General features: G+C 56.9%; 6 protein-coding genes across 6 annotated transcripts; 3 read left to right on the forward strand and 3 right to left on the reverse strand.

Moving 5' to 3' along the window:
* Nucleotides 1-271: 271 nt before the first annotated feature.
* Nucleotides 272-964, forward strand: BJ171DRAFT_448212 (Sel1 domain protein; the record flags this gene model as incomplete). Its single annotated transcript, XM_053108200.1, has 1 exon — nt 272-964. A coding segment is annotated over one exon (526 nt), but the record flags the coding sequence as incomplete, so codon positions are not given.
* A 1,585-nt stretch (nt 965-2,549) lies between these two features.
* Nucleotides 2,550-7,242, forward strand: BJ171DRAFT_282223 (uncharacterized protein). Its single transcript, XM_053106917.1, has one exon. The coding sequence runs from the start codon at nt 2,994-2,996 to the stop codon at nt 7,089-7,091; it is 4,098 nt and encodes a 1,365-aa protein (XP_052962187.1). The 5' UTR covers nt 2,550-2,993; the 3' UTR covers nt 7,092-7,242.
* A 1,176-nt stretch (nt 7,243-8,418) lies between these two features.
* On the reverse strand, nt 8,419-8,949 carry BJ171DRAFT_529440 (uncharacterized protein; the record flags this gene model as incomplete). The annotated part of the gene is made up of 3 exons (XM_053112733.1): nt 8,419-8,477; nt 8,638-8,703; nt 8,733-8,949. Coding segments are annotated over 3 exons (342 nt in total), but the record flags the coding sequence as incomplete, so codon positions are not given.
* Nucleotides 8,950-9,841: 892 nt separating this feature from the next.
* Nucleotides 9,842-10,293, reverse strand: BJ171DRAFT_282246 (uncharacterized protein). The gene has a single exon (XM_053106918.1). It carries the CDS (start codon nt 10,145-10,147, stop codon nt 9,875-9,877), a length of 273 nt encoding a protein of 90 aa, XP_052962189.1. The 5' UTR covers nt 10,148-10,293; the 3' UTR covers nt 9,842-9,874.
* A 211-nt stretch (nt 10,294-10,504) lies between these two features.
* Nucleotides 10,505-13,405, reverse strand: BJ171DRAFT_587932 (uncharacterized protein; the record flags this gene model as incomplete). The annotated part of the gene is made up of 7 exons (XM_053114439.1): nt 10,505-10,863; nt 11,030-11,168; nt 11,320-11,492; nt 12,020-12,112; nt 12,430-12,563; nt 12,734-12,877; nt 13,245-13,405. The coding sequence occupies 7 exons, from the start codon at nt 13,403-13,405 to the stop codon at nt 10,505-10,507; spliced, it is 1,203 nt and encodes a 400-aa protein (XP_052962190.1).
* Nucleotides 13,406-13,529: 124 nt separating this feature from the next.
* Nucleotides 13,530-16,374, forward strand: BJ171DRAFT_638772 (uncharacterized protein; the record flags this gene model as incomplete). Its single annotated transcript, XM_053115747.1, has 3 exons — nt 13,530-13,576; nt 13,685-13,762; nt 14,115-16,374. The coding sequence occupies 3 exons, from the start codon at nt 13,530-13,532 to the stop codon at nt 16,372-16,374; spliced, it is 2,385 nt and encodes a 794-aa protein (XP_052962191.1).
* Between the last annotated feature and the right edge of the window lie 34 nt (nt 16,375-16,408).

Genomic DNA, 16,408 nt, shown 5'->3' on the forward strand with positions numbered 1-16,408 from the left:
ACGAAAACAAGACGAGGATTTCCGATGCTACCATGTAACGTCCACTACTGGGACGTTGGGGCAAGACGGGGAGGGAGGGGGTACAAGACAAGACAGGACGGGGCAGAACAGGGCGGTGCTAGGCTACTCTAGCGGACGGGTGAGCTCGGGGAGCACTTACGTTTATTCACGATAAAACCGAACTCCAGACAAACGGGGGGAACGGGGGCAACCCGCAGGTATACCCTGCGGTGGCCTGCCTGCGGTGCGTGAAAACGCAAAGCGCAGCACAGGTCACGACCCACTGCGCCGCGCAGTACGCGCAGTACGCGCAGCACAGCGTCGGAGATACCATCTCCTACACTGTGTGTGTGTTCCTTGGATTCGGAACCACCGTGGACAGGAAGAAGGCGGCCGGCATATTCGAGCAACTCGCCAACGAAGGCCACAGCGACAGCCAGTTGTGGATCGGAAGGTGCTACTGCTTTGGCGGGGGAGTATCGAGTGACAACAAGAAGGCATTAGAGTGGTTCAGCAGGTCGGCCGACCAAGGCAACTCATATGGGCAGTGGAGGATTGGTTATTGTTACGACAGTGGAATTGGAGTCACCCAGGACCACACCAAGGCAGCCGAGTGGTATCGCAAGTCGGCCGAACAGGGCAATCGATACGGACAAGATTGGCTCGGCGACTGCTACCAAAATGGCGAAGGTGTCCCCAAGAACATCGACACTGCCGTTTTCTGGTACCGCAAGTCCGCCGATCAGGGTCTCGAATATGCCATCAACGACCTCAAGCAACTCGGCAAGTGGCCCTGATTCCCGAGTCACTCCGAGTTCCACTCCCAAACAACCAAGCCGCAACACTAAACATGCAAGCAACTAAGCAACCGCACCGCCAACACCCGCCCAAAACGCCATGGTACCAAAGAGTGGACTTGCAGAGTGGTTCCGATGAAGCGGCAATGGCCGAGTGATGTTGTATTTGATATTGAATACATCCAATACATCCAATATACAATAGTGCTGTCCCATAAGAATCGCTGATGTTGATCGACCGAGAGAACATCCGATGACTCGACAACGACAACTCGACATTCATAATCGATACTCATTCTATAACCAAAGATAGTGGAAAGAGTTAGCACGATCCAGACCATTCCTCGCCACATGGTACCGAAGAAAGCAGGCAGCAAGCCACCAGCCTTCCCCGGCACCAAGACCATCCTCCCTCGATCCGACACCAGGCAGCGTGCCCTGATCAGCATCGATGGACCGACAAAAGGATGGCAAAGGCGACGAATGGCCTGGATCCAAACGGGCAGAGGTTCGCCTCTCCAGCCGCCAAAAGAAAGAAAATGGCCACACTGCAGCTTTCTGGTCCACCCTCGATCCGACCCAGGGACGCTAGGGCACGCCAGCGTATGTGGTAAGACCATGCGAGGATGAAACCAGTCCACTGCAGTGCAGCCTGGCGACTGAGAGAGGACTTTTAGGCCCTGGAAGCAAGAAAGACAGAAGTATTAGTGCTGCGTCGCGCTGTCAGCCACACACGAGAGGAGGGGATATACAATGCAGTGTGATGCGATGCGAGTGGATGCTGGACTCATGGGGGCAATGCGGACCTTAGCTGTATAGACCAGACCGGCAGTTCACCCAGAGCTTCCCATGAAACCCCCAATCCACATGCATGCCAGGGGCCAACCAGCATACACATGGATCAGTTCGCTCATGGGTCACAAAGGGCTACACTGGCAGCCTGGCTCCGACCGACAGCTTGCACTTGCTCGAGGGGGATGTCGCAGTTGCAGTTGACCGAGGGTTGAATAGATGGACCGACACCGACAGGTTGCAGTTGCAGTTGAATAACGATCGACACCGACACCTTGATCGACACCTTGACCGAAATCTTGACCGACACCGACAGGGAAGGATCTTGACGAGGGACAGCGGGACAGCGGGGATGACGATCCGCTTAGGGACAGCGATAATGACGGCGGAATTTGCGGGGTGCCGACAAAAACGACCTGGACGACGACCCAGCTTTTATGCCCTCGGCTTATCGCTTCCCCCACCGACACCCATCCGCTCCTGTCGCCCGGGGAAGATCACCGGGGCGATCAGCTGCATCGATTCCCGGCCTCTCCCATGCCATCGTCGCTCGCAATCTCCCTTGCGTTGACTCACCGACCACATCGCTCGACCCAGCCAGACCCAATCATCAAATCGAGCGATCCGACGAGCCCGATCCCCGACCGGGTCGACCAGCGAGCGCAAGCGATACGCACCCGGCCTGACTCACCTGAACAAGAGGATCGACCCGATAGCGACCCGCCGCATCGCAGATTAGCCCAAGAGGGCATCCCCGGAAAGCAAAAGCAAAACGCTGATCTCGGATGGGAAAATCAATATAACCCTTTTTGGAAGGGCGACCCACGACCAAATCAAACCTCCTCGGCACATAAGCTCCCCCTTCCATCCACACCCTCACCATCCACGATCGACAAGCACCGAATTCCTGCCCTCGACACCATGATGCACACAGGTAAGCCAGTCGAGTCGGGTATACGTGGTGCGCCATAGCATCACATCGCATCGCCAGCAGAGCCTGACCACTCCATCATCCCCGACAGAGCCAACCAGCACCAAGCGAACCCGCCAGCAGCAGATCTCTGCTGGAAGATTCCAGATCGATTAGCTCCGCCATCCCGCTTTCCCGCCATTTAGTCCCTGAATCGTATGCCGATTCCCATCTTCTCGCTCCAGCCTCTCGCACCAGCAAGCAGCCAATCATCCATTCCGATTCTGCATCTCGCTTCTCGGACAGAGCCACGGACCATGAAGACGCAAGGATTTCCTCTGCGCTGGACCAAGTGGACCACCACCAATGCCAGGGTCTTCTTGTCCCGATCGCAAGATTCACATGTCTCTCCCTTCCATGCGATCTCCCTCAAAACCGCCTGCAAACCGCCCTCGCACTTTCGCTCTCCCTCCCTCTGATCTATCGATTTTACGATGACCGCCCGTTCCTCTGACTCCTTCTCTGACTCTGCCTATGCCACTGGCCATGCCCCCGGCTACGGCTCTGACTCCGAACCCGACTTTTCCCCTGATCCTGATCTCGAGCCTTACTCCGATCGGGACGACGACAGCATGTCGATCGATTTCGATCTCGATTCGATCGATTTCTTTGCCGAAGACACTGCGAATCGCAGCCCCACAGGTGTCGTTAATGGCTTTGTGTGCCTTGCTGACAGCTACATGGTCCATGCCCACTCTGGACACCGCCTTGTCCCCACTCGCTTTGCTGCCCGTCACTCTGGTCTCGCGAAGGACGACTTTGTCGCCCAGATCAACGCCGGCCCGCTCAAGAACGGCCAATGCATCCTCCAAGACCTGGGTGATGCCACCACCGTCGAGGACATCCTCAACGCCCGCAACATCGTCTTTGATCCAGCCATGGGCCTCTACCTGAACAAGCGCAACAAGAGCCCTTCCAGGCGCTTCGTCTGCTATGAGGCGATCCCTCCTGGTGCCCGCACCAAGCTGTACTTTGATGTGGACTGCCACCTCCGTGCACACCGCGATCCCGTCGATGTCCTCCAGTACTGCGACCGAGCCATCAAGGCCGCCTTCCCGCAGGTCCTCTCCATCAAGTATGCCATGTACTTTGGCCCCAAGAAGGGCAAGGATCGCTTCCTCTCGATCCACATCTTCTGTCAGGACACCAGCGTCGTCAAGAGCGACCTCGTCCGCATCTATGCCCACCTTAATGCCAGTGCCCATGACTTTGCCCAGTTCACCGACAAGGCCGATGCCACTATGGTCGACCCCAGTGCCAACACGCACTTCCGTGTGATCTTGTCGGCCAAGACCCTCCAGCGCAATGGAACCTCTGAAGACGACATCCGCCCCTTGGTCCCCGTCGATCCCGCAACCGGTCGTCCCTTGGAGGCCTTTGAGTTTACCGATTTTCTCTGCCAGTACCTCACGGGCAACGAGACCCCACTCACTCCCCCGCGCTCCCACACCCGCATCCGAGCCTCCTCCTCCTCCTCTTCCCCTGCCACCGCAATCGCCAGCAACGACAACGCCTCCGAGATCGAGTGGATGCCCGCCGAAGGCAACGCACTCGAGATCCCCGACGACATCCGCGGCATCCTGGAGCCATTCATCCGCTCCCGATTTTTGATGAAGAACACCGCCCATGCAATCTCCTTCGACCAAGCCCGAGTCTACCTCTCCGCAACCGCCCCATTCTGCGCCATCCCCATCACGCAGCCCTGGTGCCTTCTCAAGGGAGGTGCCCATGGACGCGACGGGACCGCAAATGATCGCGGCAAAAGCCAGTACATCCGCCTCGGGAAGGACGAGATCTCGCGCTGCTGCTGGAAGGCACAGGGTGCCTGCGCCGGATCCTACTCTCCCATCAAGTACACCCAAGACCTTGCCAATGTCAAGGCCTTCATGAAGAGCACCCTGAACGCCAAAGCCATCAAGGCCGCCAAGAGAGCTGCTGCTTTCAAACACCCAAATAATATCGTGTCGCATGTACAGTCTTCCACTCCGGTGTACATGGACATTGACGTTGAGATTGACTCCAACACCATGCTCAAGATGACAGAGACCCTCAAGCCCATCTTCCAAGGCCACGTCGGCGCCCATTTCAAGACGATCCGTGACATCCACTACCAAGAGAAGACGCTCTCCTTCACGGCCGATTTTGTAGTTTGCCCCAAGCAAGAGTGCCGTGAGCCTTTCCACTCCATGCAAGTCGGTGGCGTCCAGTGCGTTGATCGCAAGATCATTGTCACCTTCGATGCCGCAGCTGACAATGCCTGCCACTTTCCCGTCAAACTCGAACTCAACGCCAGCCAGCGTGGCTCCATCGACGAATGGCTCAAGGGCGCGATCGACCAGGATGCCCAGCTCGACGGCATCATCTCCCAGGTTGCCCCCAAGGATACGATCGAGGACGAGCTCGTTGTGATGCTCCGGGATGGCTTTGGCAAGAACCCCAGCAAGATCCTCAACCCACGCTTCTCGCACAGCGGTGCGCACGCCGATATCCAGTCGGGCTGCGTGATGTGCGGTGGATGCACTCGAGCCGACTTGGATGTGCAAACTACGGGGCAGGTCGTTGGCTACGCAAAGGCCCATATCCTGGAGACCTGCATCAACTGCGGCGCCGTCATCCCTCCATCCAAGACACCGCTCTCTGCCGCCATCAAGCGCAGTGAGATCAACCACGTAACCGCAGCGATGAACCGCATCCGCCAGCAGTACCCGGACCAGCACATCTTCAAGGACTGCACCATATTCAACCAGTACAACAACATCGTGCAGTACAACAACCTGCATATCGACATGCTCGAGGGCAAGAGTATCGAGGACCCGCAGATCTTCTTGGCGGACCCACTCATCTTCAGCGAGAACGCCGAGATTGAGAGCGCCTTCAAGTGCTGCCTGACCGGCAACGTGATGGCCATCGCCCGATTTGCCTACATCTACTTCAAGGACATCCTGCACATCGAGGAGAGCAACACCACGATGGGCTTTCTTTTCGAGTTTCCAGTGTGGAAGGAGCTCCCGCTCTCAAACATCCTTGGCCGCCTTCTTCGAGACGAAAACCTGGCATTCTCCAAGTCACTCAACGCCGCCAAGCGCTTCTACCAGGCCCAAATCGATGCGATCCCCCACGCACGTGTCGCCGTTGCCCAGATCGGCAAGATCCACCGCGACGTGATCACCAAGGACGGCAGTGGGCTTGCCAACTACTATTCGTCATTCAAGACCGTCTTCAGCCAAGGCTACAAAGCCTTTGTGGATTCCCTGGACACATCGACTGACAGCGTCGTGTTCGGTGATGGTACTCTCATCAATCTCCTGGATGGCACACGGCGCATGGCCACGGCAGAGGACATGTTCACGACGACGCTTGAGGCCCGATACGACCACGCGGCACTCCACGACACCGCTGCTCGCCAGGAAGTTGGGGCATATCTCGATGCTCTGTTCGACAACGACCACGACGTCGCGAGCTATCTGCTCAAGTACCTGGCATTGTGCCTGACCGCCGAACGCAACGGGGAGATGATCATGTTCCTGGTGGGCGACGCCCAAAACGGCAAGACGATGCTGCTCAATTTCATCAAGGCCGTGCTCAAGGGTTTGTTTGTGTCGTTTGAGGGCGACAAGCTGCGCGACAACGGAAGTGGCTCCACCGGCGACGAAGTAACGCACGTCTTCAACAAGCTGATCAGGGCACGTTGTGCGATTGCAAGTGAGATCAAGGGCAACAGCACCCTGAACGACAAGACCCTCAAGCAGCTCGCGAGCAACGACTCGATCGAGTATCGCCCGCTCTATTTGCCGGCCTCGGACTACATTCCCAAGTTCAAGGCGATCGTGGCGACCAACACCATCCCAGAGTTCAGCGCGCAAGCAAAGGCCTCAGCCGACATCAACGCCCTCTTTCGCCGGATGATCATCGTCAACTTCCCCATGAAAGTGGTCAATATCCCCGAAAGCCAGCCCCTCCGCAAGCGCGAATTGCGTAACGATTCGCAGCTGGTAACGAAGATCAAGACCACGAGCTGGATTTATGCGATGCTCGGGCTCCTCATCGACTCCTTCCCGGAAGCAGCCAACAAAGCCAAGCCACTCAGCGTCCACGACGACCTCCCAGACGCCATCCGCAAGAGCACGCAATTCTGCCTCTGTAACTTTGACATTGTGGAGTACTTTGTCACCAAGTGCTTCGACGTGGACCCCGCACAGAAGCAAGGGCGGGTGAAGCTCAGCGATATCTACACCTGCTATGGGAACTGGATTCACGATTATTTCGAGGAGGCCTGTGAAATGACCGGGAGCGACAGCGTTTTGCGTCCCATCAGGGACAGCGTCGAGAGGCAGCGCAAATGCGGAAAGCCACTTAGTGCCCAATGGGGAGGAAAGCGCTGCTACGATCAGTTCGTGACGTATTCTCCATTCTTCAGAGCATACCTCCCTCCCAACATGGACCAAAGCAAGGCTACGACCATCATCGAGGGACTCACATTGAAGCCTGGATGGGCTCACTTGGCGAAATGCTTCCCCAGTGCCACAATCTAGACGCCAGCCCTTTGTTTTCTCTCACAGCACACCCAACCCAATAAAAACACCACCAAACGGGGGTAATCCCCAACACTCCACATCCATGGAGAGATGAATTATCTTGGGGTGTAAAAACGCCTCAAAATGGAGACAATCGGGCTGTTCATGGTGTCAAGGAATCCAGCACTCATCGATCAAGAAAATGTTGATTTTTCGAAGCACTTTCAATATTTGTATGGGGAAGATGCCCACCCTCCCCCACTCCATGAACAGCCGGATTAATCAGATATACGTGAACCACTCCATGACCGAAGGAGTGGCCTGAGCATGAAAGACGCTACCGAGCAATCATAGGACGGGCCGGGGGGGGGCACACATTCCCGGCGTGCCTGAGGATGCCCACATACTGCTGGCACCAACTGGAAGGTATGCTTTCCTCGGGCTTGCGCTGTGGTTTCTGCCAGGGGCATGATGAGTCGAGCTCTTCGTTGGTTCTCATTAGAGACGGATGAGGGCGCATTAGCAGCATCGCCTTGGGGCTGTTTCGGGGTGTTGTTTTGGCTCTTAAGTATGTAATCCGGCTGTCTATTATTGAAAAAAGGCCTGTTTTCAAAACACCCGAAAAACACATTTTGTTTCTGAATCAAAATTTTGTTTTGCTATGCAAGGACAGCCCCAGGAAAATCCATAATAGACACCCCGGCTACACAAACAATGGGTTTGCAGCTCTATCTCACCTGAGTGGACAGCCCTCAACATCCCATTGGTCAGCTTAGCGCATTTGTGTCACCTTTGGCGCACTTCACAGAGACAGCGCGCCCCATTACTTTACTGTGTGGCGATGCAGTGGCGCGCAGCTCACACACCACACGAGTCTCGCCACCTTCGCAGTGTGGCCGGGGCGCATAGGCCGACCCGGAATCGAACCTGCGACCTGTGACATGCCAACCACCCGGTCTCGCCAGCCCAATAGAAAAGCCCAACGGGGCGGGGCAGGAATCGAACCTGGTGCATCGAAATGGTTTGTCTTGTGTAACCCAAAAGGCAGTAAGCAAATCGCCACCACAGAGAGCGTGGGCAACCACCAGCCCACCAACACACACACACCACCATGCACCGCCACACAACCGAGTGACACAAACGCGCCAAGCTGGCCAATGGGATGTTGAGGGCTGTCCACTCAGGTGAGATAGAGCTGCAAACCCATTGTTTGTGTAGCCGGGGTGTCTATTATGGATTTTCCTGGGGCTGTCCTTGCATAGCAAAACAAAATTTTGATTCAGAAACAAAATGTGTTTTTCGGGTGTTTTGAAAACAGGCCTTTTTTCAATAATAGACAGCCGGATTACATACTTAAGAGCCAAAACAACAGCCCGAAACAGCCCGAAACAGCCGAGGACCAACCTGAAGGGGTTACAGACAACACAAACACACAGATGGGGGGGAACCACAGCAACACCAATGCGGGCTTCGCTTGCTGCTCGCTCGAACGACAACCACCAGACTTCCATAGATGGAAAACGGGAAGCGGAGCATCGCCTGGCTGCGCTGGATACCTGGACACAGCAAGAGCCGACGAACGCCGGCGAGAAGCATGGTCTCGCCATACCACTGCAGGATACCCACAAGCCTGTAGCGATCACAGAGACAACGCAAAACCCAGCCCCTGCATCGAACTACCCAAAACGCGAGTCTCGCCACCCGCGCATTGCGACCCGGCGATATCATCAACCACCCAATACACGAGATCCATCCCGGTCAAGCCGAGCGGGCCCAAAAAAAACGACGAAAACACCCGACCCACCATACCACCGACCCCAACGAACACCCCAGATATCCCAGATAGCCAATAGAACGACAGATACGTAATTGACCACACTGCGCACCCGAAAACCAAGCCACACCACCGTCTCCCTCAGCAACATAAAAGCAGCAGCATCCCCGCCTCCATCAGCAAACCCACTCTCACCCGAAGAACACCGCCTACCCCGACGACACCCAAGTACCCCAAGTACCCCAAATACCCCGACGACACCCAAGTACCCCAAGTACCCCAAGTACCCCAAGTACCCCGACGACACCCAAGTACCCCAAATACCCCAAGTACTCCAATTCCCACGACTACCCCGACTACTCCCAAGTACCCCACCAAACCCCGACTTCCACGCCCAACCCGCCCACCCCGCCCCTCACAACCCTAACCTAACCTAACCTAAAACCTATGTTAACCTAATCCCGCCCCCAATACCCCGACTACCCCAACTATTACAATGACACCAATAAAGCCCAACTACCCCAACTACAACGAATTCACCAAATATAACTACTATAACAGATACACCATATCCTACAACCACCCCCATAGCTTACGACTACCCCGACCCCTACGACTACCCCATTCCCTACGACTACCCCAACCCATACGACTACCCCAACCCATACGACTACCCCGACTACCCCGTCTTCCCTTAGGTTACGCCATACCCTCCGACTACCCCTACCCCGCCAACCCTACCGTCCTCTGCGCCCCCTCCCCTCGTCTACCCCTACCCCTCCTCTTCCTTTAGGTTAGCTATCTATACCGTTTTCCCCATCTCTATCATCCCCACAAAAACGGTATAGTTACCGATATACCCCTATACTCGGTGGTATACCCCGTCTTCTGTTAGGTTACGCCAACCCTACCGTCCTCTGCGCCCCCTCCTCTCGTCTACCCCCTCTTCCACTAGGTTAACCAGCTATACCGTTTCCGTCGTCTTCCCCTTCCTCAAAAACGGTATAGTTACCGATATACCCCTATACTACTTGGTGGGCACGGCACGGCATGAAAATGAGGGAAAGAAAAGAAAAAAGCAGGAGGCAGTCCAAACAATCGGCCACAGGATCAAACCCGGGCATGGACAGGTGTGCGCCTGGATGAACAAAGATGAGGAAGAGTGGACGGAAGAACCACATGATTGAGGAAGGGGGAAGAAGATGAGAATTGGAAGAAAATAGCAAACTGAAATCGTGAAAGGGGCAAAAGTCATGGTGTTTTCGATGGGCAGGTACGACGATGTATGTGAGGGATGCATTGTCCGCAAAAGAGCACATTCCCTCGGCCCAACTTGGCAACTCGGCCCAACTCGGCCAAACTCGGCCAAACTCGGCCCAGCTCGACCACAGTTCAGCTCCTTTCCACAACCATCCACTACAGCAGCCGACGATGCACAGCTGACAACATTGCCATGAGTCTCTGCAGTAAACCTTCATAACCTGTTGGAGAGCACTAAGACAAACAAGCCAAACACACTAATACACGCACGCACGCACGCACGCACGCACGCACGCACGCTCACAACACCTGTCCGGGCAGCCGATCTCACATGGCGGCTAGCTCCGGGTTCCACTTGCACATTTCAGAGAAGCGTAGCCGACTGGGGCGGTGGGATTTACTTGTCCTTGTCGCCCTCGCCCGAGATGATCCCCTCGTGGCTATCGATCTTGCCGACGGCGAGCATCTTGAGATAGGTGCGAGCGCTCAGGGTGTGGTTGTTGAGGATGCCGTAGAAGGCCTTGGTGGCATCCTTGCCGATCTGGGCGTCGATCAGCTTGGCGCCTCCGGGGTGGCGCTCCTTGAAATCTCGCACGTCCAAAATGATGTCGTCGATGATGATCCACTCGGCCTTCTTCAGCTGCACCATGTCGTTGAACTGTTGCGGGGTGTAGCTCTTGAGCGACGCCGTCTCAGGGCCCCAGGTCACCTGCTCGCGGTATTCAGCCACCTTCTTCTCGGCGGTCAGAATCTTGGCTGTGGCGTCGGAATCACCACAACACCAGTGGAGGGGGGGGCGATTGAAGCAATCGAGAGCAGCCACGACGGGACACAGGGGACGCAGAGGGATGTGGTGAGTGGCAGAATGAGAATACGACGATTTCGATAGAACTTGTGCAGATCAGAGCATCTGCAAACGTACCCTTGATGATTTCATTATCAGGCGTAATTCGCAGATCCCAGGCCAGGCCGAGCTTAGAAGAGCCCCAGATGAGCCACTTGGTCGGGTCCCACTCGTGGGGCAGAACACCGTTACGGTAGTCGTTGGGGAATTCGTGGTGCTATCGACGGAGGCGATGGACGTCGCACAGGTCAGACTCGGGGGTGCAGCAACCATACAAGCGCTGGCGGGGATGTAGGAGACGGATCAAGTAACAGCGGGTCGCGGAAGCAGCATCAGGCACCAAATGCGAGGTCGAAGGAAGCACTCACAAAGTTGTGGTAGCCCTCGCCATTCGTGATGATGGCGAGGAGAAGGTTGCCGCGGGCAGTCATCTCATCCGAGTACTCCTGGTCGCCGATGTAATGGGCCAGACTGTTGATGCAGAAGGTGACATGCCAGATGAGGATGCGGGCGATGAAGCCACAGTAGAGGAATGCACCGACTGTCGTGGTGGGACGTTGTGATCATGTGTTGAGGACGCCGTGATGTGAGGATCATGGGGCCACCATCATGAAGATATGGGTCGGAAGGCAGCAGATGGATGGGCGGCGTTAGAGTCAAATACAGTCGACGCGGGAAGGACGGGAGCAGCGATTGACAGAGTGGATTGCAGGCACATGAAGAGCATGGCCTCCGTCTGGCGAGCGAGGGGTGCGGGGGTGCGGGGGTGCAGATGTGGGAGCGCCGCGGCGACATGTGAAAGCCCCTTCGGGAAAACCGCATCGCAGAGGTCCGGTCGCAAGCACGCTCGCTGGCCGAGCGACAGAGCGACACAGCGACGGACGATGACGACGCCGGTCGCGCTCGATACACAGTCTCGTGCAGTCCCATGCAAGCAACTGTACACGCCATCCAGACAGGCAATCCATCCAGACAGGCTATCCATCCAGACAGGATGGCTATCCATACAGACAAACAAGCAAGCAAGCAAGCAAGCGGGCAAGCGGGCAAGCGGGCAACAGCACTTACGAGCTTCGCCCCACAAGGCGCCGATGAGGGTTGGGATGCCGAAGCCGCAGGCAAAGGCAAGCGGCACAAAGTACTTGTGCTGGAAAACAACCACTGCAGTCGATTGGACAGCAAAGGTCAGAAGCAGAAGCAGAAGCAGCATCATCCTGTCGTCCCGGCTTCGCCCGTCCGCGTTCCACAGCGCCTGATTATCATGCATCCGGGCGTTGCCCTCATCCTGCCGCCTGTCCAGGCGTCCCGACTCGCAATCCACTGCCAGACTCTCCGGCTCATCCAGACAACGACTGGCGCGACAAGGATCGGCCCCGGATTGACGACGAGGATACAAGCGGCGTCCGCAAAGGGCAACGCACGCCACGGTTGCATTTGAAATGCATTTTGCCGCCAGCAACAGGGACGGGAGGACTCACCGGGATCGCTGTTGAGATCCTCCTGCTCAATGTACTTCATGCGAGGATAGAAGGGCTTCTCAAAGATCCAGCCGATGTGGGAGAACCAGAGGCCTTTCTTGGCATCATATGGATCGTGGTCCGTATCGGTGTATCTGGTATCGCGGGCGAGAGAGAGCATGGCGATGATGCGATGAGCACGAAGCTCGATTCACGAGGACGGCTCCCCGTCCACCAGGAAGCAGTACACCCGCCGAGACATACAGCGCTGTGGAGAAGAGCGCCTTCTGGCTCTGGGGAGATTGCCGACCAGATACAGACTCACCTATGATGCAGGCGGTGTCGCAGGACCCACCACTTTGCGCTGCCCTGGAAGCCCATAGTACCCATCAGCGCCAGCATGACCTTGAGAGGGAAGCTGGCCTTGAACGCTCGGTGGCTCCACAGTCGATGGTAGCCCATGGTGATGCTGGTGGATCGGAGGAATCACAGCGGGTGTGCGGCATCGATCGTTGCGGCGACGCAGAGATCCCAAGCAACATCATGCCAGGGGACCAAGGGGTAAAGAGAGCGATGAGTGGATGGTGATGGGGTGGATGATGACGACGGTAACAGCGCAGGGGGATATGCAGACGATGCAAGCGATTCTAATGATGCAGATGACGGAATGATACGGGGGTGGACGCAAACGGCAGCCCGATGACGGCTCGGATGGAAGTTCAGATGGCGGTCCGATGCAGCAACAGCCACGCACGGACAGCATCGCAGGCGCCGATGGTGCATCCTGTCGGTCGCGTCTATCCACTCTACTCGATGCAGGGAAATGTGGTACCTACCCCAGAGTAGCCAGCTGCCAGCAGATGTAGGTCAGCCACTGAACTTTGTAGGAGACCGGGTAGTAGAGGAAGGCGTAGATGGCGACCAGGTGGGCCAGCAGCACAAAGATGCCGTTGATCCACCAGGTCTCGTTCTTCTGCTCGGAAGACGGAACCGACATGGCAAAGATAGGCGGGGGGGTGGAGAAGGACGTCACAGGCTCGAGGACGGGCTCAAGGACAGGACAGGGCGATGGGAGACCGGGCGATGGAGGGAAGAGACAGCGGCCGCCCAGGGAAGCCAAGATGGGGCTGGGCGCTGGGTGTTCGTGGCTGGCTGGCTGGCTGGATTCGTTGGATGACTGGATTGTTGGATTGTTGGATGGACGGACTGGCTCATTGGATGGCTCATCGGATGGCTCATCGGATGGCTCACTGAACAGCTCACTGACGCACTTCAGACTTTGGGGTCCTGCGAGGCCGAGAGCGCGTCTCGGCACGCGAGAGCCGCGCGAGACCCTTCTCGCCGTCGGCGCTGTGTGTGTGTGTCGCCTCTGATTGCACTGTCGCACTGTGTTACACGCTCGTGCTCTGTGCGACTGTGCCGTGCCTGTGCGCAGCCCCTTGCCCGCTCATTCGCCGTCATCGTCGCGCGCCCATTGGCTGCCGCACCCATCCAGCCGGATCGAGTGCGGCTGCTTGCGCGCCCAACAAACCGCGCGCGCCTCATTTCCCACAGCCATTTCCCACGTCAACCACATTGCCGTCGTTTTGTATTCCATCAGCTTGGTGCTGCTCCTGGCTTGCCATCGCTTCCATCCTCGGCTTCATCCCCATTTCCATCTCTCCCTCCATCTCCACTTTCTTTCCACTTTCATCCTCGCTTTCCAGCGCCTCGTCTCCAAGCCCAAACTCCACGCGTATCTCGGCGCCGTTCATGGATTCAGAGCGGAGCACCCTCCCGGACCACATGGTCTTTGTTCGCACCGATACCTACCCCATCATCGAGCGCTACAACACCTACTCGTCTCGGTCCACGCTGCAGCACCGCGAAACCCCTCCCTCGGCCAGTCAAGTGATCTCGGCTCCTATCGGCCACCCCGCCTTCATGCACTCCCATATCCCTTCCCACGATATCGCGGCTATGCCCTGGCCCATGATCTCTGCCGACTCGTCCCAGGCCCTCTCCAGTCCAGCGCCCACGTATGCTCTCTACCCTCCTGCACACGGACCACATGGCCCCGCACATGGCCCCGGTTTCGCACCAGTCTACACCGACGAAATCAGCCCCCTCAGTCCGATCGCCTCACAGTCTCCCACGAGCGCCGCCCTGCCAAGTGACGCTGAGGTCAGCGGCATGCAGCCTGCCCAGCGACCGCTCTTCTCCCTGTGGCCTCTGCGTATCCTGGCAAGTCGCCTCTGCTTTCCTACGGTCGATCACATCCACGATGGGCTCACTTGGCCGTCCATGTTCCCCTTCCGGATCGCCGACCCTGCTGCCCCTCCTCCGGGCTCGTCCTCCACAATCGCACTCTCGTCCCCACGGCCCCTCGTTCTGCAGCGCCTCAAGGACAGCCCCTTCATCACCGTCCTGATGGCTTCGTACGTGGGTCTGCGCTGTGGCATGATCCTGAGAAGCGACGCCCTCTTCCAGTTCAACACTCTGCTCCAGTTCATCATGGTGATGGTACCCTCGTACATCGTCTTCACTGTCGCCGTCTACGAACACGATCTGCTCTACGCCGAGGACTGCTATGGATACATAATTTTCAACATCCTGCGGATCATGCTCGCCTTTGGTCTCGCCCAAACCGCCCCAGCCTTCAGCAACACCGTCGACTCGAGCTGGAAGGTCTATCTGATCTTTGTGGTGCTCCTCAAGGGGCTTGTGGTGATCTCATTTATATTCACCATGCTTCGGTACAGGTCCCACAGCCGCCCGCTCCTCGTCCGGGGTCTGTCGGTGCTCCTTCCTGTCGTGGGCTGGATCACATGTCTCTTCTTTGACCAGCCAAGCCAGTACTGGGTCAGAGAGATTCTGTGGCTTGTCACCTGCGGCTTTGAGATTGTCCTCAACATGGCACACAGCTGCTTCTCGAGCCCAACTGACTCTGTGTCCACCGCAAAGCTGGTTGATCCGCCCGTCGGCATAGAGTCGCTTCCGCCCTCCGAGGCTCTCGATGTCCCCGGTGCTGCTCAACCGCCGCCAACATCAAACCCGCGATCCCGATATCTCATCCTGGACTGGAATCACATCAACCACTCTGTCAAGCTCACCACGCAGATCATTCTGTTGCTCGGCATCGTTGGGCTCTTCCCGATCAACTCTGACCTGACGTGGGAGCAGATCGGATCCTCTCTGCCGTCCTTCAACCTGACTCAGTACCTTTACTCGTGTTCTGGGGTACTGATCTTGATCTGTCTCGAGCGGCTTGTTCACAATGGCCCAAACCACAACCTCATACTTCAGTGGACGCCGAACCCTTTGGGCTCGTTCCTTCGCGACGATATGGGTCGGACCCTCACCATGGACCCTGGTTCAGCGCAGTTTCCGCTGGGCCTGGTCGACTCGCAAGCAGTCGAGCAGCACCATCTCCGCATCAATCGCTGTCACGCCTTGCTCTATTGGGTCTATTTGCCGCACCAAGGGGCGTTGATCTGCCTCGTCTGCTATCTGCAAATATGTGTCCAGTTCATGAACAATGCTGCATTCCCACCGCCGATCAAGCCCAGTGGCTCTCCTGGCTCTATTACCCTCGACGGCGGCGCATCAGCCCTGCCGTCGCCAACAACCTCGCCGTCATCGAGCCTACAAACACCATCCTCTGCAACGACTAGCTCGCCACAGTCACTCCTCATCAGCAGCTTCATCGTCTTTGCAATCGCCACGGCCCTCATCAACATCTTGCACCACCATATCATCCACCACTCCCACCACCGACACGCCCCAAGTGAGCAGAAGCAACTCCGCTGGTGGGTCGGCATCAAGAGCGTCATGTCCATCGCCGCGGCATTTGCGATGTTGCTCGTTGAAATCTTTGGTGGCACAAGCTTGCAGACCACAGTGGTATCGCTGATGGTGGTGATGCTGGTGTACATGGTCGGAGAGGAGGGAATGAGGATGATCATGTTTGGCAGTCGCGACATTTGAACCTCGTGAGCACGGCGGACAGCGTGACGCTGAC

Source organism: Polychytrium aggregatum (genome assembly GCF_025602895.1).
Source record: "Polychytrium aggregatum strain JEL109 chromosome Unknown BJ171scaffold_71, whole genome shotgun sequence".
Taxonomy (NCBI): Eukaryota; Fungi; Chytridiomycota; class Chytridiomycetes; order Polychytriales; genus Polychytrium; species Polychytrium aggregatum.